At 58.8% G+C, this 23,451-nt stretch overlaps 1 protein-coding gene across 1 annotated transcript in view; it reads right to left on the bottom strand.

Moving 5' to 3' along the window:
- SORCS2 (sortilin related VPS10 domain containing receptor 2) overlaps positions 1-23,451 on the bottom strand; it is a 467,883-nt gene that overhangs the window by 82,560 nt on the left and 361,872 nt on the right. The window contains exon 4 of the mRNA XM_069495848.1: positions 9,153-9,317. Within this exon, the coding sequence (XP_069351949.1) occupies positions 9,153-9,317 (165 nt within the window). The remainder of the gene's footprint in view (positions 1-9,152; positions 9,318-23,451) is intronic.

The following is a 23,451-nucleotide window of genomic DNA, read 5'->3' as shown; positions in this document are numbered from 1 at the left end:
GCTGGACACAGCTGTGTGGCATCTGGCCAGCATCTGGCCGGGGACTGTGGGGGTCTGTGGCTAGAGGAGGGCAGAGGCCATTCCAGGTGGAGGGAATAACCGAGCACGGGCCCCCACGTGGGAGGTACCAAATGTGCCCAGCACACAGTGGGTCTGGCTCCAGGGTGCTGGGCCTGACGGTGCCAGGGGCAGGCTGGAGGACGGGGCAGAGCTCCCATTTCCTCTTCCAGGGCTGGCGGTGGAGGAAGGGCTGTAAGTCGGCGGTGAGAGCTTCTCTCCCTGGGAAGGAGCTCTGTCTGCTCTGGGGGAGAAGGGTGGGTGGCGGGGGCGGGGCTCCTGCGGGACAGAGCAGTCTGGGCTCCTGTCGCTGCGGAGAGACCGGGAAACCCGCCAGCCAGACTGGGCTCCCACCCTGCCTGCAGCCAAGCACCTGGCCGAGCCTTAGTCCCCCTCAGCTGTGACATGGGTGACGATGCTCACTCCGAAAGCCTGGAGGATTGAGCTGGGTCCCAGGCGACAGCGGCCTCGCGCGCGCCTTTGCAGCGAATCCCCTACGCTGCCTTTTCCGTCGTGGGAGCCGGCTTTCCTCCTCCTCTCCTTCCCGCTCTGAGTGTCCATTCGCATTTCGGTGCGTTTCAGTGACTCTGTCACTGATGTCCCAGTTCCACTGTCTTGGATTTGTGTCACCTTGTGGGGGCTTTTGCCGGTGTCCCCCAGGGGACGGGGCTGTCACTGACACAGTGAAGCCTCCCTGCGCTCCTGAGAGGAGCGTGGGCTTTCGGGTCCTTTGGAAACCCTCCCTCCCACACACGGACCTGGCTCAGGCCGGGCCAGGGCCCTGCGGGTGCCTGCGGCGTGGCTGTGGTTGACCAGGGCTTGGGTGGGCCCGGAGGGGGCGCTGCAGCCAGGTGTGGCCTCTGCCTCCTTGTCCTGGCCGCCCTGTCGTGTCCTTGCGTCAGTTTCCCCATGTGTAAAACCACGCCCCGCCCCGTAACACTTCAAAGGGGAGAGAACTGGGGGACCAGCAGGCCTGGCTCCGTCAGAAGTCACTGTCCACAGCTGTGTGCCTCGCGTGTTCCAACGCTGTTCTCAGTCTCAGTTTCCCCCTCTTTAAAGCAAGAGCCCGGACTCCTGCCTTAAAGGGGTGCTGTGGGGTCACCCCCGGCACCGCCGCACAGCGGCCACCCTAGCCCTGCACTCAGCGCACCGTGTCACTGGCACTCCCGAGAAAGAGCCCGCAGTAGCAGGGTCCGCTCTGGGCACACGCACACGCCAAGCCCTTCGCCTCTCGGCGCAGCCTCGCCACGGCTCCGGGAAGTGGACGGTTTTTAAACCTGTTTTGTAGAAAGAGGACGGCAGCTAATAGCAGCTGAGTGATCTGCCCAGGGCTGTTCCCTGTCAGAACCTGGATTTGAATTAGCTGTGATTTGAATGTCTGTCCCTTGATTCCTTCTGCAATCCAGATGTGTCTAGAGCGAACCAGTCGAGTGGAACACTTTCCATCACGGGCCCTCGAAAGGGGGGAAGCTCAGCCGACCCCTCGGCCTCAGCTAGGGCAGCCCAGTCTCTCCACCTGCAAAGCGGTCGCCAGGCCTGGCACCCGCGGCTGCGGCCTCAGGGCTGGCACGTGGGCTCCTTGTCTACCCCAGCGTGCCCTTGCCCTGGGCACTGAGTTACGGGGCACCAGTGAGATCCTGGATGTTGTTGCTGCTGCTCATCACAGAAGGATTGTGGACTCTCAGAAGGGGACGGCTCCTCGGGTGCACCCTGCACGCAGCACGGCAGGTGTCACCCTGTCCTCCTGGAAGCCCACCCAGCCCTGCCCAGTGCCAATCACCCTGCTCCTGCTGCCAGCTTCTAAGGCCAGGGCCCTGGCCTCACTGGCTCCCTACTGCCACGTCCAATAGGTCACCACGCTTCAGGTGCAACTGTGCAGGCCACACCTGCTGCAGGCCACCTCCTCTCCACACACGGCCACAGCCCCGCTGGGCCAGGCTGTCTTCACGGCCTCCCGTGGCTGCAGAGCACACACCTGGCCATGCTGCTCTTCTGCTTAGACCTTCCAGGGGATGTGTACAGCCCACCCCTCTAGGTGGGCACACGGCCCCCCTGATGCCGCCAGGCCCCCTCCAGCTGCTGCCCCTGCTCCCTCCCTGCATGCCAGCACCCCAGGCACACCTGGCTCGGGCTCACTCATGCTTGTGGCACTAATGTGTTCACAGAGTCCTGCAGCATCTGCACCTGCCGTTCCCTCTGCCTGGAATGCCCTTCCTCCCCCTGGTCAGTGTGCAAGACTCAAAGTCGCCTCCCCCCCTGCCTTTTTTTTTGAGATAAGGTCTCACTCTGTTGTCCCAGTAGAGTGCAGTGGCGTGATCATAGCTCACAGCAGCCTCAAACTCCTGGGCTCATGCGATCCTCCTGCCTCAGCCTCCCAAAGTAGCTAGAACTACAGGCACGTGCCACCATGCCCAGCTAATTAAAAAAAATTTTTTGTAGGATGGGGTCTCACTATTGTCCCGGCTGGTCTCCAACTCTTAGGCTCAAGCTATCCTCCTGCCTTGGCCTCCCAGAGTGCTAAGCTTACAGGCATGAGCTACTGCGCCCGGCAAGTCACCCACTTTGGTCAGGCCTTTGCTCAGGCCACTTGTGCAGAAGCCTCGCCCTTGGCATTGCAGAGTCAGGGCCAGAACCCGGGCTGGGAAGTCCAAGGGGCTGTGCTCAGGCCCAGGGCACCAGAGAGAAGCAGCCTGCAGGGCCATCTTCTCTGCTGGACACTCAAATCCCACTGCCAGCGATGGCCACGCCAGGGAAGGGACCCCACGGGAGTGTCTTCTCATGCGACACTCAGAGCCCCGTGTCTCTGGCCTTTAGCGCCTCACGCCCAGCCTGCTCTGCATCCCTCGCCCCTTGCCCATCGCCGCTGGGCCGACTTCACCGCCTCTGACCCTGCAGGTGCGAGGCCGGCAGCCTGGGCTCCTCTGCCACACAGAGGCCACGCCCCTTGGCGGCTCCCTCTGCCCCTGCCCCCGGCCTCTCTCAGGAGTGCCCCTGCTGTCCAGCAGGCCGCCTCGTTGCCCTTCTGTGTCCTCACTGACTGCTCTCCACCCCACCCTCATCTGGAGAGAAAGCCCCGAGCGGGCAGGGCCTGTCTGTCTTGCTCCCAGCTGCTGCCCAGCTCCGGAAGCAGAGCGGGGCCCACATGAGGTCCTGCGTGAACACGCCCGGGGGAAGGAAGTTCTCCCAGTTCTGAGGCTGCTGCCGCCAAGACCCAGTGCGGGGCTCAGGCCACACACCCTCCTGTGAATCTCGCCCCAGAAGGGCCCTGATGGCCCTGACTCCCGTCGCTGTCCCCCACAATGCGACAGGGCCTGGCAGGAGCTGGCCCCTGCTCTCTCTCAGCCTCCTCCTCCTCCTCTTCCTCCCCATCTCTGGTCTCAGCAAACGGCCTCCCGCCCTCCCATCTCCCACTGGGTCATCCAACCAAATCCCAGCGGTACCTCCCCTCCTCCACCCAGGAGGCCCCCCATGGCCGGCACCGCCCCCAGCCCTGGCCCCCTCTGCCTCCCCTGGTCTCCCTGCCGGACACGGCCGGGCCGTCTTAGGGACTCAGAGATGAAACACTCTACAAGATATCACAGTGAGGCTAAAATTGCTCAAACTACTAACGAGTGAGTTCTGCCCCAGTGAGGCTTATGTCGCAGCTCATGTTCCGAAGTGAGCAGGAACACGCCCCACCCCCACGCCGGCCTCCCGCAGCAGGGCTCGTGCCACCGGGGCAGCCAGGGAAATCAGAGGTAGCAGCTGCAATCCCGACAGGATGCTGCCGGAGGGACCTCGGCCAGAGCCTGCCTCCCCTCCCCACCACAGCAGCTCAGCAGGCAGCGGGGGTCTCTCCCTCCTCCTATCCCCTCACCCACTGTGAATGGGATTCCTTGGAAACTAGAGACCCCCCTCCCCACCCCCGAGTGAAATGTCAGCAAACACTCCCTCCCTCTCCCCCATCTCCCCCGCAGCTGCAGGAAAGCAGACGGGCTCCTGCGTCACTGGGCTGTCCCTGCACACGTCCCCCCACCCAAGGCATTGTGAGAAGACGCCCACTCCAGGGACAGCTGCTGCACCATGGCCCTCACTGAGCATGGAGACTGCCCAGATGGAGTAGACGCTCAGTACACACCTGCGGCTGCAGCCTCTGGTCGTACTGACCTTCTGTTTGGGCCTCAGTGAGAGCCTGGCAGCAGCTGTAGGCTTTTATGGAGCCAGGCACGGGGCTGTGCTTGTCCAATGCTGCCTCATTTAACATGCACACACATGCACACCCACACACATGAACACACCCTCATACACACTCACGAACTCATCCATAAGATGGGCAATTTCCCTTTTTTACAGAAGAAAGAACTGAAACTCAGAGAGGTTAAGTTAGTTATTCAAGGTCACACAGCATTCCCTTACAGCAGCAGTTCTGCTCTCATAGACCTGTGCTCAAGTTCTATACCAGTGGCTGAGGAGTCACCCCCACCCCAAGAAGGATGACTGGTCACCTCTAGTCATCTCTCGGGGTCATCTGAGTGACCCAGGCCAGGGACCCGTCTACTTCAGTCAGTATGTGAAAAACAGTGAGTTGGAGCCATCAGTGTCTCGGAGCCAGGCGGCAAAAGCCCGCGTTAATGGATGGTGTGATCATTGTCATCGCTACTGACGCACTTGTGTTTACAACGCCTGCCCAGAGCTTTACGAAGCCTTTCCAATTCGCTCTCACGGTAGGTGATTTTACTGCCCACCATCAATTGCTGCAGAAATAGAACATTTCTGCTTAATAAAAGATAAACACCAGTAAATAAACAAGAATAAACACATCAAGGACATCCCAGTTACTGCAGCTAAACCTACAGGGAGACGTCCTGGGAAGGGTTAATTTGATTGGCCCCTGGCGTGCTCAGGAAGGAGTGGATGCCGCGTGCTGGAACACGCCCCCTCCTCGGATACAGAGCTAAAAGGAGCAGGGCAGGAGAGGCCGGTAAAGAGGCGGGGTGAGGACTGGGGAGGGGCACTCAGAAGCGTGTGCTGGTGACTCTCACGTGGTTATTGGAGGTGCTGTCAGTCTGCCCTGGGCTTTGGTGGCAGTAGGACAGGGTTGGGGGTACTCAGCATTCCTTCCTCCCTCGCTCCGCGGCACCTCCTTGTGCTGTAGAGCGGGAAAGACGTTGCTCAGACTCCCTTGCAGCTAGACTCGGGTCAGGTGGATAAACTCACGCCGGCCTGGGAAGGTGAAAGTGAGGCAGGCGTTTTCCTGCCCCCGTTTGTGCTGCCAGCAAGGTCACAGGACGTGCTGCTGCACCCACCTCCAGGCAGTGATGGGGCCGGGCTCTGCAATCCGTGCCCGCTCACGGCTTCGTGGGTGCTGCCGGGCAGTGGGGGCTGCAGTGGCGACCAGCTGCACCAGCCCGGTGTTCCCGACCTCAGCGAGTGCAGCCGGCTCTGGGCCCCCACTTGCTGGGCAGCGGTAGAAGCTCTCTGGTAGGTCATCACTGCAGGCTTCTGGGAGGCATCCTGGGGGGCCTGCCCTGAAACCCCCTCCTCAGCTCTGCCAATAATTTAGAAAGCACCGATCCTTCCTGTAAAATCCCTTTTCTGCTTAAAATATCCAGAGTGGTATAGAGTTCCTGCCCTGCGCTCTGGCAGACGCAAATGCTTAGAGCAAAAACGAACACACGCTGAGGCGAAAGATTCTCATTGCTCACACAATTGTTCCATTACCCGAGAGAAGCTCCATTTCTTCCCGGTTCTGAAGTCTGAGGTCAGAGAGAGCTATAGACATGGTTTGAAGCTCGCAGCCCTGTGGGCAGCCGTGTGCCCACTGATACTCGCAGCGTCCAACCCGCGTGCCCATCCCAAGGTGTCTTCCCTCTCCTGCTAAGTCTCTGGATGGCAATTCTGGGCCCAGATCAATTTCTCACAGTGCTGGGAAGCAGGAGAGGTTCTTGATGTAGAGTAAAATAAAATAAAATAAAATATAAAAGTGAGTCTGTGACTTAGAAGCACGTGCCCAGGGCGCAGCCACGGGCAGGCTGGCCAGTTTCACGCCAGTGCCCAGGGAGCTGGCGCCAAGGGCCTGCTGGGCTCCCCCTCCTGCCGCTCTCAGGAGCCTGATGCAGTTTGCTGAGCCTCGAAAGAAACCTTGTTGGGCTCTCGCACGGGAAGATGTCGAGGCTCCAAACAAGGTGGCTGCACAGTGCCCCAAGTCCTAGTGACGCAGCAGAGGAGGGAGCTAAGTGAGGTAGAACAGAGCTGCCGGAGGCTGGCGGGAGGGTCTGCTTGCTGGAGGCAGGGGCAGGCATCTGGGAGGAGGGAGGAAGGGCCGGAAAGGGAGGCAGGCCTTTGGTTTCCCGGGAATCTGCAAATCCCTGTGAACAGCGTACTTGTGCCCACCCTGTCGGCACGCTGGGCTTGGCATGTGAGAGCACGTGATGCCCTCCAGGTCAACGGCACGCGCGAAAGCTGCTGTGTGGTTTGCTCCACCCCGTTCTGAGAAGCGCAAGCTCCCAGAATAAGGTCATGCCGGCACCTGACCCCACAGGAGCCGGGAGTCGTGTCCAGCCGACCCCAGCAGGCCCTGCAGAGCCAGGAACAAGGGACAATGCTTGTTTTGGGGCCTTGGAGTTCTGGGGCTGTGTGTTACTTAACGTTATTGCAGTGGATACCTGCCTAATGCCCAGATTTGCTGGAGTCCAAAGCTGGCATTGTTCCACTGCACCACTCTGCTTCTTGGGAATTAGAGAGCTTTGGAAAGCTGTACAGCCCCCAAAACTAAAGCCCTGCTGTCGTTGTTATTAATTTCCTCAAATTCCTCATTCCTTCTACAGCTGCAACTAAGCCTTTTTCTCCCCTTTTTCTTTCCTCATAGTCACAGAAAAGAACCAAGGCAAATAACCAAGGCAAATAACCAAGATTTCAGCTCCATTAATTTTTTAGGGCACCATAAATTAAAGAGCAATTGCAATGCAGTCAATTTCTGCGAGAAAATAAGTCTCCGTGATTGTGCTCTAGTCTAATTACATGGAAGGCTAAGTAGTGCTATTAATACCCAGGAGCACATGCTGTCCCCAAGGAAGGCGTCAGGAGCAAAGAGGCAGCCCACGAGGCTGGGGAGACGCAAGGATGCGTCGGCAAGGAGCAGACCTTGGCAAGGGGCCAGGTCCTGTTGACAGCTGTGGCTCAGTCCTGCCTGGAATCTCCATGTGGGAGTCCCTGACCTGGGTGATTCCGAGCGGTCGATTCACCATTTATTCATTCATTCATTTAACAAACTGCCCTCCCTCCCTCCATCCATCGTTCCATTAATTCATTCACCCATCCTTCCATCCATCCACTCACCCACCCACCCATCCACCATCCATCCATCCATTCTCAATCTGTCTTTCCAACCAATCTTTTCAGCCAGGTAATTGAGATTAAAATGGTGAAAATAACCAGACACTGTCCCTGCCCTAAAGGAGCTCACCCCAAGTGTGCGTCTGGTGCAGACAATGATCAAATACCAGCAGAACCGTGTGGGTACACGTTGTCATCAGTGCCGGGAAGGAGCACACAATCTAGGCGTGGAGCAGGGGCCCAAGCTGCCTGGTGGCACAGGGAGCGCTCCTGAGCTGACTGCTCGCACTCGCCCTGCAGGTCTGCGCGGCCCTTCCCACCCTTCTCTGGCCCTGGGGCCTGACCTGTGGGGATGAACCCTCAGACTCACTCCCTTGGGCTTCTGGTTGGACGCAGCCTGTGGAGGGGCCAGCAGAAGACTGGGGGTAGGAAGAGAGAGGCTGGGTGAGATTCCTCTGGCCCCTGGCTGTTCGGCTACGGTGTGGCCCGGGCCCCGTTGCTCTAAGCAGGGCCAGGCCTCCCACTGGACTTTCCCTGCACTGGCGAGCCCCTGCCTCCTACTGGGCAGAGGCAGTAGGCTCAAGATGGCCCCTCAAGAGATATCCACGCCCCAATCCCTAGAACCTGTGGCCTTGACCTTATGGGGCAAAAAAGGACTCTGCAGGTGTGATTGTTAAGATCTTTAGATGGGAAGACTTTCCTGGAATATCTGGACGGGCCCTGAAAGCAAGAACCCAGACCCTTGCAAAGGGAGGGGCAGAGGGAGATGCTTCTCTCTCTCTCACACATGCACACATATACATACATGCACACACACGGGCACACATACACAACGCAATGTGTGCATACACATACACACATGTGCACACATACATATACATGCACGTACACACATACACACATACACACACGCACACCCACAGCCCGATATGAAGATGGAGCAGAGAGAGGCTTGAAGCTGCTGCCCTGGAAGTGTGGGCGGAGGCAGCCACAGGCCAGGGAGCGCGGTGCCTGCCGGGACTGGAAAGCAAGTGGATTCTTCCCGGGAGCCCTGGAGGAAGTGGCTCTGCTGGCACCTTGGTGTTGTCCCAGTGAAACTGATTTTGGACTTCCGGCCTGCGGAACTGTGAGAGAAGTTTCTGGCATCCGAGGCCAGCGCATGTGTGCTCGTTCGTTACTGCGTCTAAAGCCACCGCAGCAGTGCTCCCTCCTGGCCTGTCCCAGCCGTCAGGACCAGGGTGGCCCTGCTCTCTCCCACCCCGCGCTGGCCCCAGGGCTGCCCACAGCTGGCCAGGAGCTCTCCATTCCTCACTCCTCACCCACCCTGGGGCAGAGCCTCGGTTTCCTGCGGGGGCCCTGGGGGCACACGGCTCCCGGACGAGGGGATGCTGATTTGGGATCTGAAGAACCACTCTCTGTTCTGGGGAGGGTGGAAGAGTGTTCCAGGCTGAGGGAAAGGCCCGGCGTGGCCCGGCAAGGGAGTGTGGAATGTTCTGGGAGGACGGGCTCCTCTGCCCTGTGCCCTGTGCACCTGTCACTGCTGCCCCAGTTCCCACAGCCACACGGCCAAGCGGGCGCAATTCCTGACGGCCGACACACAACCTGGCACAGGCCTCGAGGAGCAGGGCCATTGTGGGGCCATTGTGGGGTCATCGAGGGCCCAGAGCCCCCAGCCCCGGGGCCCCCTGCGGTCAGCCGGGGGCTCCAGGTCCCACCTGCTGGAATGAGCCTCTTTCCCCAGACATCAGCCCAGAGGGCACCTGCCACTGGGGCCTCCTTACCTTGCTGTCCTTGGTGTAGGCCAGGACCTTGTCCTCCTCCTTGGGGTGGAAAGTCAGAGTCTCCACAGAGAAGGGGACGAGCTGCTTCTGGAAGGTGGCGCCTTCGTCCGCACTGAGGAAGAGGCTCTGGTCGCGGTCACTGAGCGAAGAGCTCAGGAGGATGATCTGAAACAGACAGGGACGTGAGGCTCGGCTGAGCCCTGCGCACGCAAGGGGGAGAGTGTGCGCAGGCACGGCCATCGCCTCCCCCCGCGGCTCAGCGCCAACCACCCTCCTTCATTCGCTCACGGGAGCACGTGGGTGCGGGATGCTCTTCCCGATGCCCAGGCGCACGGCGGACACGGGGCGCGTGGCGGACATGGGGCGCACGGCAGACACGGGGTACACGGCAGACACGAGGTGCACGGAGGACAAGAGGCACACGGCGGACACGGGGCCTGCGGTGGACACGGGGCGCGAGGTCTCTGCCATATCTGAGGGCCCTTCTGCAAGGGAGTGGGACGACCTTTGCCTGAAGGAGGCACAGCAGGACCAGGGGTGGCCAGGAGGAGGGCCAGGGGGGAGGGTGGCGGGCAGGGCTGCCTTCAGGACAGGAGAAGGTGGAGCCAGGCGGGGCTGACCTGGGAGCTCAGGGGCAGGTTCCCGGGGCCCTTGCGGGGGGACCGAGTGGGTGGAGACAATGGAGCTGGAGAAGCGGCCGAGGGTTAGGTCTGCAAGGCTGTAGAGGGGCTGCTGTGAATTGCATGGTGCCCCCCAAATTGTGTCACTATCCAAGTCCCGCACCGGTCACTGGGACCTTACTTGAAGTAGGGCCTTTGGAGACGCAGCCAAGGGTCTCAGGATGAGGCCATCCTGGAGCTGGGGAGGGCCCTGGCGCCAGTGACAGGCATCCTTACAAGAAGAGGGGCCCCAGAGGTGCAGAGAGAAGGCGAGGCAGAGGCTGGAGGGACAGGGGTGTGGCCACCGAGCAGGCTGTCCCTCTAAGTCTCCAGAAGGAACCAGCCCTGCCAACACCCTGGACGCCTCCTCCAGATGGCGAGAACCCACATTTCCGCATTTCCAGCTCCCGGTGTATGGGCCTTTGGTGGCCACGAAGCACACAGCACAGGGACAGCTCCGGGGTCTTGTTACTCGGGAGAGCGGCCTCAGGCAGGCGAGAGGCGGGGAGGGAGCGGCCTGGCTGGATTTTTACAACATCCGCTTGTGCCGGTGAAGACAAAGGGGTCGGCACAGGAGTGGGTCCCTCATGAGGCCACTGCCCGGTCCAGGCTGGATTTGTGGCATGGTCAGATTCAGGACATCATATCCTGGGGTTTGCAATGACAGGAGACCCAGACACTTCAGTGTTGGCCCCAAACCATTTTGTTTTGAAATTGGCAGACAAGGAGCCATAAAGAGGACACGGGCACCTGCACCCCGACAGCTGCTTCTTCAAAGGACACCTGCGGGGAAGTCACACAGGGCCCGGCTGTGTTCCACCAGCAACACCTGGGAGCCCACAGCTGTGTGGCCGTGCCAGGCCTGGAGGCCAGCCCGTGCTCCTGCCACCGTGTCCCTGCGTTCCGGCTTCCCGCCCATCTGGCCGAGTCCGCCCAGGACCCCTGCACAGGGCAGTGAGGGGTTTCCCTGCGTCTCACAGAAAGGCCAGGAGAGGGTCCCCAGGGTGGGACCAGGGCAGGCCTCTGTCCCCACCACAGGTGGACAAAAGGGGGAGCCCAGAGCACTTCCCAGGGAGGGTCAGCAACCGGGGCCAGCCAGCCGGTCTGGGTGGGTCCCAGAGCCGCTCGCTTCCAGTTCCGCTGTGGCATGGAGGGGAGGGCAGGGCCAGGCCCAGCCCCTGGTGGGCTGAACGGCTGAGCGCTGGTCTCCGTGCCTCCGCCTCGCTGCTCCCCACAGCGGGGCACACCCTGCGAGCCCCTCCCGGCTCCTGGTGCCCCAGGGAGACAACCCACCTCCACAAGTAGCTCCTTAGCACACTCCAGGACCGGCCTCCCTCCGGCCTCCCTGCCTCCTAGGTGGTCTCAGCCGTGTCCCAGGGGGCCTCCCTCCCCCAGGCCAGGCCACAGGGGACCCACCCACCACGTTTCACAGTGGGGGGTCCTCTTCCTTTGGGACTATCGGCCTGGATATTACATGGCCACGTTTATTTTAAATGATGAACTTCTTATCTTCAAATAGTTTCAGATGGACAGAAGAGTTGCAAAGGTAGCCAAGTTCCCATACGCCACCCAGCCCGTCTCCCGTTGTCAACATCCCGCACCAGCGCAGGACATTTGTCACAGCGTGAGACCAGCGTCAGCACATTGTGCTACCCGAGCACTGCCCTCTGCTCAGGGCTCGCAGTTCCTCCTTCTGCCGCCTGAGTGCCACCAGGACACCACACTGCGTGTAGCCAGCACGCCTCCACGGGCTCTTCCTGGCTGTGACAGTTTTCAGACTTTCTTGGTGTTTGAGGACCTTGGCGGCGCGGAGGGGACTGACCAGGGATTTCGTAGGAAGCTCCTCACTTGCTGTGGGCTCTCGTTGTGTCTCCTGCCACGTCCCTCTACGGGCGCCACTGTCCCTCACGACACTCGTCGCGGCCGGCGCTGCGTGGCCACCTGGCGAGGGGTGTCTGTCGGGGTTCCCTGCTACCCCTCTCTTCCCTCCTCCCCGCACAGTCTCTGCGGGAGGGAGCCACTGCTGGCCACGCTAGGCAGAGGGGTCGCGCCCCTCCCTGAGGCTGGAGTAGCTACAGAAATCCTTGGAATTCTGCAGGCAGGTCTGTCTCTTCTTCCCTGTTATGCACTTACCCAATCGTTTATTTATATCACTATGAGCTCATGAATATTATTCTGTGCTTTGAGTTGTAATCCAATACCGCTCTATCTTGTGGCTCGACTTGCTCCAGCTCTGGCCCCTGGGCGCTCCCTCTGCGTGGCCCGTGGCTCCTGGACACGCCCTGTCATCCTCCCTCTGATGCTCTCCACTGCCCATGGGTTCCCTGGATAACCAGGAGAGATGGAATCAGTCCCCAGATGCCTTACACACGGCGTTCGAATCCATTCAACACTCACACGCCCCCCGAGGGCAGCACCCGCACGCCCGGCTCCGTCCGGCCACGAGGCCAGGGAAGCCCAAGTTCCCCTCATTAAAGCACTTTTCCTGTGATGCGGTTTTCAAAGTGTTCTTCCCACGCCACTGTTTGCCCGCCGTCCCCAGTAGCCGTCCTTGTACCTCAAGCGACTAGCACGGGCCGGACTCGGAGCTGGCAGTTAACCCACGGCCGGCGGACGCGTGAGAGAACACTGGCGGGAGGGGAGTGCACCGCCGCATCTCCGCGTGGGACTCCTCAGGGACTTGTTTGCTTCTCTCCCATGGGAGGAAACATCCTTATGAATATATAAGTAGCTTGGAGAGCAAAAGTCATTAAAAAAACCTCGTTCATTTATTCCTCTTCGCCCCTCAGAGGTTCACACGTTAGTGAAGGTGCATTCATTCATTCATTCATTCTTCCGTAGCACAAACCACGCAGTCCAGGCAAGGATTCGGGGTGGAGGCAGGGCCTGTGAGAGCAGAGAGGAGGGAAGATGGCATCCAGGTGCAGGCAGGTGCGAAGGCAAGTAGGAGGGCTTCCCAGAGGAGGTGACGTCCAGAGGAGCCTTACAGAGGGACGGACGTCTGACCGGCAGACCTGGGGGCTGGGGGCGCTCCTGGCAGTGGGGACGGCAGGACCAAAGGCTTGCAGGTGGGGGCCCTGCCCTGCCCCTCCTCCGTCCTCACCTCCCCACCCCACAGGCTCCTGGTGTCAGCCACACCAAGCTCCTTGAATTCCCCCAGCTGGCAGGGACCATTGCCATGACAACCACCTGTGCGTGTGTCCTGTCCCCTCACTGGGTGGGATGCTTGGTGGGACCAAGACACCCCAACCTGCCACTGGCAATTCAGAATCAAACTTAAATTTCAAAATGACGCAAAGTGTGTGTACAATAAGATCACAATAGCTTCTTTCACACTTTCTGAATACAAAATTCTGGAAAACTTTGACAACCCTGAATGTTTCTCCTTCATTTTTGGTGTCCCTCTTTGCAGGGGCTGCGGCATGAGTTCAGCCTGTTTCAGTGAAAGGATACCCTTCCCTTGTTATCTGCCGGTGGAACACCTCGTACTCCAAGGCTCATTGCAAAAGTCACCTCCTCCAGGAAGCCCTCTACGATCCAGAGGCATGCCACTCCTTCCCGTGCCCTCCTCTCAGAATCTTGTGCTCTGGCATTCTCGTGACAGGTCTGTCTCCCCTCCAGGCTGGAGGCTGGCAGCCTGGCGGTGCCCATGCCTTCCTCATGGCCATATCCCCAGCCTGGAGCTCCCAGCCTGGCGCCCAGCAGGTGCTGTGATCCCAGTGAACGGGTGCTGGGTTAGTCACGATTAGAGTGAGTGTCCGTCTCTCCCACAGCCTGTTCCCGCCCTGCCCACACCCTCTGTAAGGCCCAGGGCACTGCCAGTGGCAATGAGAAGAAACAAAGCCTGGGGAAGAGTTTTCGGGGGCCCAGCAATCTGGATGGGGATAATTTTGGCTGCAGAGTCGGAAGAGTAGGCCAGGAAAGACGGGGAAGAAGAAAGTGCTGACAGGAAGGAATTATTGGAGCAAAGAAAACAAATCAATTAGCATCACGTCAGGCGGGGCTGGCAGATTGCTCTTCCAAATCAGGAACCAGCCTCTATTTTAAATGGTGTATTTTTACTGCTTACTATTCTGGGGAAACATATGGTACCTGCGCTGGGTGTCGGGGGCCGTGAGGTGGGGCTGTTTGAAATCAGAGGCAACGCGTTAACACATGTGGAAGAGAAGTGTTGGACAGGTGCATTTGACCGGTGGCCGGTCCCTGGGAAGCAGCCGTCCCAGTGACGGCTACAGACTTTGCAGGGTCAGGGACAGGAAGGGTCAGGTGAATCACTTGTTTTATTAAATATGCACATCACACCTGCTAGGAAGGTGCGATATCCCCGCTTCTCGGACGGGGAAGCTGAGGCCAGGGAGCCTGAGTGCCCTGCAGGGGGTCCCGTGGCCAGCCCTTCCCTCCATACATCTCGCCCACATCACGTGACAAACTCACCCGCCACCAATGGTATCGCTGCATCTGCCCAGTGGGGAGCTAACAAACGCCGGTGGTCCTGATGCAATGGACTTGGAAGATTCTAGAAAGATCCCTCCCATAACCAAAGGATGGAAAGTCTTCAGGGTCCATCCTGGGGTGGATTTCTGACCTCGCAAAGAGGACGGGAAGGCTGGGAGGGCAGGGCCTCCGCATGCTTCCTTCCCTCCTGGTCCCTGGTCTCATTCTTTTAGAGCATCAGCCAACACATTAGGGCCGTGCTCACCGAGCCCCGACTGAGGGGCTCACAGCTGATGGGATACTGCACTGGTCCGTGTGTCCCGGGTCGGGCAGGGTGGAGGGGAGGCCAGGCCGTCAGGATGCTTCCACACAGACGAGATGCAGCTCTCGGGCACGGGACACACACCCCGGGCAGACGGCGGGCCGACCCTGGGACACAGTGGGCTGAAGCTCCCGTCCCCTCCCCCCTGGCCCAAGAGGTCTGCCTGAGCCCAGAGCCCTGGAGACGCTTCTCTAGCTGTTCAAATGAGTCTACACCTCCTTGCCTCCCCAGCCTTCGTCCCACCTGGTTCCTGCAGGACCGTGTGTGGCCCCTCCTGCCCCACTGAACGCTGCCGAGGGCCCTGCCCTGGTCCACGTTATCGTCCCACGGCAAGGCTTCCAGCCCGTCTCCTCCAAAAGGTGGTGCCAGCTTCCCAGGCTGCCTCGCAGCAGAGCCCATCAAATCATAACTCCTGACTGGCAAGTTGAAACAAAGGAAAACAAACAGCATCCAGACAGGGTGCCTTGGCTCTGCCCGAGCTCTGGAGCGTGCAAGCGTCGTAGAGCTCTGGTTTCCGCTGAAAACTCTATCCAGGGACGGGTGTTTTTAGTACGCCCTTTGCCAAGTTTAGCCCTAAAAGGTCCCCCGCCACACCCCAGGATTGGTGTCATCTGGATTTACCTTTCCATTTAGAACCCGATTGCCTCGTCTATTCCTGGCCAGACAGATGTGCCCAGCGAGGGAAGTGGTGGAGTCAAACGCACAGCCCCCAACCCCGGAGCGGGAATCAGTCTGCCGGGAGCCTTCCCAGGCCTGTGTGAGTCACGAGAGAGCAAGGATTCTCCCGCCAGCGCCCCGCCCTTGCCCTCAGGATGAATACGTCCTACGGGCACCCTCGGGTTGGCAGTCTTGCCTGTCAGGAGCAAGTCACCCCCAGGATGGTCCTTTGTGTGGCCGAGTGAGAGGTAGAGGTCCCAGGATGCAGAGAATGACCGAGATGTGGCCTTAGGCACATCCCTGCCCCCAACTCTAAATTCCGAGCTGAGGTTCCCCATCAGGCAAACATTTGAAAGTGTTACAGAAATAGGAGGCTCTTCATTCTGTCTGTTGCTTTCTCGAACCAGAAAGATCTATTCGTAGAGAGGTCACAAGTGATCTGGGTTTACATAAACACACACCTGCAGGATCATGTCCCGCTGGAGCCCTTTAGGGTCTCCCGCCAGCGCTCCTGGGTCTCTCACTGATGGCTATTTCCCTCGACCTCACCTGCAGGCATGGCCTCCATGTGGCCCGGGCTCCAGCAGTCCTGGGCTGCCTGGCGCACCCAGGGGCCCTCGGCACCCACACCCTGCTTTCGAAGACGCCTCCCTCCCTCTGGCTGCAGCAGGGAAGGCCTGGGGGACACACTGGAGGCTGGGGGCCGATGAGGAGGCCCAGGTGGTTCACCAGGTGAGATAACCTGGTGACCGGGCCTCGGGCAGATGTCAAGGCCGATTCAGAGCTCGAGTCAGTGAACTTGGAGGGTCACAAATAAAATGGGGACACGTGGGAGCAGACCAAGTTTCGGGCTTGGGCCAAAGTATGGCTGGCGGTGCCCTTCACGGAGACGGGGACACAGGAAGAGGAGCTGGTTTGGGGGAGCTGAAAATGAAGCTGGCTCCTGGGGTGCACCCAGCAGGGGGAAGGGGGTGGGGGCTTCTAGTGGGACGGGGCTCACTAAGGGAATCTGCACTGGTGGTGCAGACACTCGGCCGGGGTCCTGGGAGTGCATCGGCCCAGCCAGGAGGGTGTAAAGTGAGAGAAAGAACCGGCCTGGGATGAGACCAGAGGGCCTGCAGAGAGGAACCTCCCTCCCCCTCCCCCCTCGCCCCTCCCCCCTAGTTCTGCGCAGCCTCCCTGGCCTGGCCCGGGGCTCCCTCCCCAGCCCCAGGCCCTTCTCGCTCTGTGTCCAGGCTCTGAAGGCCCCTCCCCAGAGGTTGTATGACTGGGTCTTTTCTCAACATTTTAAAAAATTTATTTTAATTTTACTTTTTATTAATATTACTTTTAATGGACAAACCATAATGGTATAGATTTGTGGGGTACCATGTGATACTGTGATCCAATGTGGAATGATAAAATCAAGCTAATTAGCATGTTTGTCACCTCACCTGTGTTTTGTGAGGGACACTGGGAGTTCCAGATGATGACTGCCCTCTCAACGCAGCCCCCCCCACAGGCCCCTTCCGATGGTCTCAACGGCCGGCTCCAAGCTTTGCTGTCCTACAAGCAGTTATTGGCACTCTCTGAGAACACCCTTCCACACTGCCTTTCCACCCTGGCGAGACAGACGCAACATACACTCCACGTTTTACTCTTTCTGCGAGCACAGCTCAGCGGCGTCAAACACGCCCACGCTGTGCGCCGTCCTCACCCCCCACCCCGGGCTTTCCCCACATCCGCTGCAGCTCTGTCCCCTCAGGCACCACTCCCCGTGTCCCGCCTCTTACGTCACTCCCGTCGGGACCCCACAGGCCGCAGTGTCAGGGAACAGGCTGCCTCATTCATTGCTGACCCCCCAGCCCCCACCTGGCACACAGTAGGTGCTCAGGCAACGTCTGCTGGATGTCCCGAAAGCGGCGGCAGGGCCCTTCTGCTCTGTGTGCTCGTGGTCACGCGTCTCAGCCCTTCTAAGCCCCGCCCACAGCCCCGGAGCTGGGACCTGGGGGCCACCCTGCCCAACCTCCCTCAGACCCTGCCCACCAGTGGCCTCCGCGGGAGCTCGCAGGCACAGCGTGGAGACGCCGCTGTTCTCCCGCCTGGTGCGGTAGGGCTGGAGAGTGGCAGCCGCGTTCTGAGCTTCCCGCACCCGAGACCTCCCGATGGTCACAGCGGCCTCTCTGACCTTGGCACAGCGCCCCGTCTCTGTGCAAGGAGGCTCCACGTCCCCGTGTGAAAGCCCTTTCTGCTCCAGACACCTGCCGTGGTTTCTGGTCAAGCCCTGCCTCGTGGCCGCATCCAGAGCTGTGTCCCCCACGCAGCTGATCCCAGGCCCCTCTCACGCCGACCGGCGTCTCCCTCCAGCCGCCTCCCGTTCAGAGACATCTTCGGCTCACCCCTGCCAAGGGTCTGGAGACTTCTCAGCTCTCATCTACCAAGACCAGGAGTTTCGCTAAGACATTTTTAGTGGCTCCTCAACCGAGAGAGGCATATCACGAGTTAGCGAGAGCTTCATCCGCCCAGTAGAATGTTAACAAAACCTCTTGGTGGACTATGAATTGGGGCAGGGCTGAGCTGGGGAGACCTTTCGTATTCGCTCATAGCGTGGTGAAAGTGATTTGCTCGACTCCTGCAAAATGCATCGGCACAGGCGGGCGCGGGCCCCGGTTGCCCGCGATGGCATGCCAACGCACGCACGCTTCGCAGACGCGCATCGGGAGCCGAGCAGAGGAGGCGGCTGGGTGGGTGGCGCTGCCGCCTGTCCGCAGCAGGGACAGGTACAGCCATACCCTCAGCAGGGGCCTCCCCTGTCCTCTACGCAGCTGGAGGAGTTTAACAAACCCACGAAGGAGAAAGGTGAGAACAGTTACCACCCAGGGTGAGGAGGGGCAGACACCGCGCACGGGGTTTGTGTTCCTCATTCAGTGAGCACGTATTCGCTGAGTCAGGTGTTGGGGACGCAGTGGGGAACAGGGTAGGACAGCGTCACCCTCCCGTGGGGCCCATGTCTGAGTGGAAGAGACAGGTGGTAAAATGAGTGCAGGAATACAACAATCTCAGAGAGGCCGGGCGCGGTGGCTCACGCCTGTAAGCCTAGCACTCTGGGAGGCCAAGGCCGGAGGATCGCTCTAGGTCAGGAGTTCGAGACCAGCCTGAGCAAGAGCGAGACCCCCTCGTCTCTACTTAAAAAATAGAAATAAATTATCTGGATAGCTAAAAATAATATATAGAGAAAAATATAGAAATATATTCTATATTTCTGTAAATAAATATAGAAAAAAAATTAGCCGGGCATGGTGGCGCATGCCTGTAGTCCCAGCTACTCGGGAGGCTGAGGCAGAAGGATCGCTTAAGCCCAGGAGTTTGAGGTTGCTGTGAGCTAGGCTGATGCCACGGCACTCACTCTAGCCCGGGCAACAGAGTGAGACTCTGTCTCAACAATGAAAAAAAATCTCAGAGAGTGGTAGGATCCATGACCAAATAAAATCAAGTAATTAAATGACTATATGTATATGTGTATATATGCATGTGTACATGTAAACACACAAACACACGCACCAATATAGGTATATTATATAAAAGGGATGTACATTTATGCGTATGAACACACAGAAAAAGCCTGAATGTTAAAAAGCAGAATGTTAACACGCTGTTTCTGGGTGGTAAGACTGTCGTCCTTGTTCTTCCTTTCCGGTTCCGTGCCTAGCGTGTAGCGTGCTGCCCAGCCCGAGAGAGGTGTGCAAAACGTATTTGTGGAATGACTAAACACGTTTTTGTAAACTGATATTTTTAAATGAACGTGGTAAATTTGTGATCAGGAAAAAACCCAATAAATAATATACGTTTATGAAAGAGGATCATGCTTGTGAGCAAAGGCCTAAAAATGTACCTTAGCAAGAACATTTTCTTAAAATTAAGGTTTATTTCTAGGTAATCTACAGTCAGTTATGAATACCTTAACCCACCTTTCTCTTCCTCTCTCCTTCCTTCCTTCCCTCCATCCACTGAAATTGCCTGGGGAGTGAGTGTGAGAGTTCGCAGGAGGGGAGGGCTGGGCGCCTTGAGCCCAATGTGCGTTTTAGTTGCCAGCTGCATCCTCACCCTGCGTCCCAGCTCCTGAGTCTGCCCCCTTGGCATGGGGGCCGGTGGCTCCCGGCTCGTCTCTGTGCAGCCTTGAACTCCTTCCAGTGGGGCGGGAGGCGCCGGCTGTGTGCCCGGCTCCGTGCTGGGCCCTGCACAGATGAACCCTGGTTGCATTTCACAACAGCTGCACACAGGAGATGTTCTCGTCTCTCTTTTACAGACAAAGAAACAGAGGCTTGCAGAGGAGAGATGACCCGCTCACCACCACACAACGTACGGCACAAGACGCAGCTCCGTCTGCCTGGAAAGCCCCTTCCCTGCCTCCGCGTGGAGACTTGAACTGACAAGCATCCAACATGATTAGTCAAATATCCACTCGAACACGATCACGCAGTTGAACGTCAGGAAGGAGCTGGTTCAGTTTTAATTACTGGCCTGACAATTGCTGAAATGCCAGGAAACGTCCCCAGGAACATTTGCACATTGAATGGAGAAGCTAACCTCCCTCTGGCCACGAGGGTGAGTTGGAAAATCTTGTGTCTGATCAATATTAACTAAATAAGGTAAATATATTTCAGAACTTATAAAAATAACTTGTCACCAGCATTGCATAGCCCTGACTCATTAATAATCTTGTCTGTAGCATTTGTGAAATCGGAGGCCCCCGCCATCCTCCTCCTCCTCGCTCACTGTGATCTCGGTTCTCTTAAGGGGCTTTACGCCAAGGCTCTGCAGCGAATACGGTTTAATTGCGTTTTGTTTGGCTGTCTGAGGACATTTTGCAGACAATGCTACAAAGCCTGTTTGCTCGGGCGGAGCGCGTGGACAGCAAATTCTCTGGAGCGACTGTGTTTGGAAGATCGTCTTTTATCAGGACAGTCGCATTAACTATGTACGATTAGATCTGTGAACAATTTGTTCATTTATCTGCCCCCTAATTGAACAGCGCAAGGCGAGGGAAGGCATCGCGGTACCTTTGTGTTACGCCTTTTCACCAGCGGCAGTGGCCTCCTGGGTAAAGATGACAGAAATAACCGTGGAATCTCCCAGGGCTTTCTCTGCAAATATTTGAGAAACCAAGATCTCACTGCCGCTGCTGGTCAGGCTGCTTAAAATGTTCCAGGAGCTTCGGACAGAAGCCGTTCTCATCCCTCTGGCCTGAGGTGGAGGTCTCAGACTCAGAGTGAGCCCAGGCCTCCACCGAGCGGTCCCGGCCACTGTCGTCCCTCCGCTGCTCTGAGCTCGCAGAGGGGTGAGGACGGCTGCAGGGCTGCTCACTGCGGCTCCTCGTGCCCAGGCGGGGTCCGCAGCCGACACCCCTGAATCACAGGTCGCGTGAAGGGAACACTCCTCTGTCACGCAGAACACACAGCAGCAGCGGCGATCATGCCATCGTGATAGCATCTATTTGGCACTTACTATACGCCAGGCACTGGACTGAGTGCTTTATACAGATTGTCCACAACCCTCTGATGAGGTAGTTACCACCATTATCCCCGCCTAACGGTCCCAAGCAAGTGAGCTCCAGAGAGGACAGTAGCCACCCAAGTCGCTCAGGGGCCGGTGCGCGGGGGCCAGGATGGGAGCGAGGCGGTCAGAGGGTCAGAGCCCTCGTGCCGCAGTGCGGAGCTGGGTAAGGAGCGCTGCGCTTCCCTCCCTCTCGCCTCAGCGTTCTCCGAGCCGAGCCGTGGTGGTGCCTGGGGCTGGGGCGGAGCGAGGCGCGAGCTGGTCGTTCCTGGCATCACGGAGCACGGTCTAGCAGGGGCACAGGCGGTGACCAAAGCAGCGTGTGTACGGGTAGGTATGAGCCCCACAGGGGGGCAGTCGACAGTGAGAGGCCATGGGTGGACCCCACCTTGTCAAGGAGGCTTCGGCAGGTGCACAGACAGAAGGGGATGAGGGGGCCGTGGGATGGGGAGCGGGAGGGGCCACAGCCATGTACAGACTGCGGAGGAGGCAGGACCAGATGCCCTCGGGGGGAGCAGTGAGCCAGGGAGGCCTGGTCCCCTCCTCGGGACAGAGGAGAGGCTGAGGAGTGGGCAGAGAGGCAGGAGGAGGGCAGGGGCACAGTTCGGGAAAGCCAGGGCCACCGAGAGCTCAGACATGGTTTGAAAGTGCCACTGCTTGTCAGAGGTGGGGCATTGCTGTCTCTGAGTGCCACTCACTGATTGTCAACGGCGAGGTGTCAGTGTCCCCAGGCACCACTGCTGTCGGTGGGGATACTGGTCTCAGGAAGGGGTGGGGTGGGAGATGGTGCCGTTCCCCACCCTTCCTCCCATCCTCTCGCCACGTGCCATCAGACAGCAGCAAGTCCCACAGTCCCTACCCTCAGTGGCAGGGGAGGCCGTGGACTCTGGCCCAGGGCTGACCCCAAAGCGGAGGACTCATAAGCAGTAGGCGAACTGAGCAAATACACAGCCATAAAGGGAAGGATAAGTAGCCTGTTTTGTCAATTTCTCCTCATCCTTCCCACTGCAAATGAATGATGATTTAATTAAAGTTCCCGGGGACAGAGTGCTGCAGTAGGAGATTTCCCAAGGGCTCTCGACAGCCATGGGGAGGTCGGTGTGAACCGTCAGCATCGACGTCCCGGGTCCGGAACGATGGACATCCGTCCCGCGCGAAGCCTCCCGGGACCCTGCACCCAGAGCACGCCCCTCGCACAGGTGCAGGCAGAAGAGCACAGTGGGGTGGGAGGGGCAGGGCAGGGGTGGGCTGGGCCAGCCCCCTCCTGCCATTCAAGACGCGGTGACACTTGGAACTAGGAGGCAAGTGGAGCTGCAGAGCCTCGGAGCTGGCGGGGGGCCAACGGGACCAGCACATTTTCTGATGCTGGAATCACCAAGATAGTGCTCCTGCCTCTCTGCTTGGATGCCTCCAGTGATGAGGGGCTTCCTACCTAGCTAACTGTGTGTCCTACCTAGCTCAACTCTGCCAGGCACAGAAGAAAAGGCTTTGGGACCTGGCAAACCCACCCTGAATTCTGGCCATGCATGTACAGTGGCATGACCTCGAGTCAGTTCTGCGGCCCCTGGGAGCCTCAATCCCACCCTTTGAGAAGTGGTACACCCCCCTCCTTGCTCCCCTCCTTGCTCCCCTCCTTGCTCCCCTCTCTGTGGTCTCTTCCTTCTACCCGAGCTTCAGGGTGGGGTGGGGGCCTGGCCAGAAGCCCAGAGGTCCCGGCTTTTCTTGGCAGCTGCTCTGTGGGCCTCTCTCCCTCGGGGGCCCACCCAGGGAGCAGGGCTGGGCTCTGGGGCAGGACGCAGGTGTTTCTGGGCCATACTCAGGCCAGAATGCCATTAAAATCACACACCGTCCCTGACAGCACTAAGAGCTCACAGGGTTGTTGTGACAAGCAGATGTGACAATGTGCAGAGCTCCTCCAGCCAGAAATAATAATTATGGCCACGGCAACAATAACAACAGCAGCAGCAATAACAGCACTTGCTCGCGCCAGACGTTGCTCTGAGGGTTTTATATGTGTCGACCCACTGCCGCTTCCTCTTACTGCCCCACTTTTTAGAGAGGTTAATACTTTGCCCAGAGGTCGCCCAGCTCTCAGGAAAGCCCGGCTGAGTGTCTCCTGTCTTTAAGGGCAAAGAAAACAGCAAATACTGGCTTGTGGGAGAGGCAGGGGCAGGGGCAGGCTGGTCTGGGAAGCCAGGTGACCCCGCATTGTTCTCCAACACGATCAGAATCTTCAGCCACAAAACAGGTGCCAGGGAATGAAGTGCCCAGTGGCCCCCAGCCCCCACCAGGTGAGGAGAGGAGGAGGAGGAGGAAGAGGAGATGTGGCTATTTCTTGAGTGGGAGAGACCAAGTGCCTGGGGGCAGGGCGGGGTGGGGGCAGATGACATCTGTGCCAAGACCGTCTTCATTTCTCAAGGCAGAACATCCTGACGTCTCACATCACATGCCCGTGAACATGTGCGCAAACACACACACACAGACACACACACGAGCGCGCTCCTGAAGGCAGCCCGGCCACCTGGGCGTTACGACACGTGAGTATGGGCCTGACACTTGCTCGTGGCAGAGCCTCTGGACGCCTTTCGAGAGAAGGCAGAGAAACCCCACCAGGGCTCTTACATGAGGAGCAGGGATGGGGGGGCACATCACGAGGTCTGACCTCCGTGGAGACACTGGCCTCCAAGGGGAGCCC

Source organism: Eulemur rufifrons, chromosome 20, assembly GCF_041146395.1.
Source record: "Eulemur rufifrons isolate Redbay chromosome 20, OSU_ERuf_1, whole genome shotgun sequence".
NCBI classification, from domain to species: Eukaryota; Metazoa; Chordata; class Mammalia; order Primates; family Lemuridae; genus Eulemur; species Eulemur rufifrons.
This window is presented reverse-complemented; position numbering and strand designations above follow the sequence as displayed.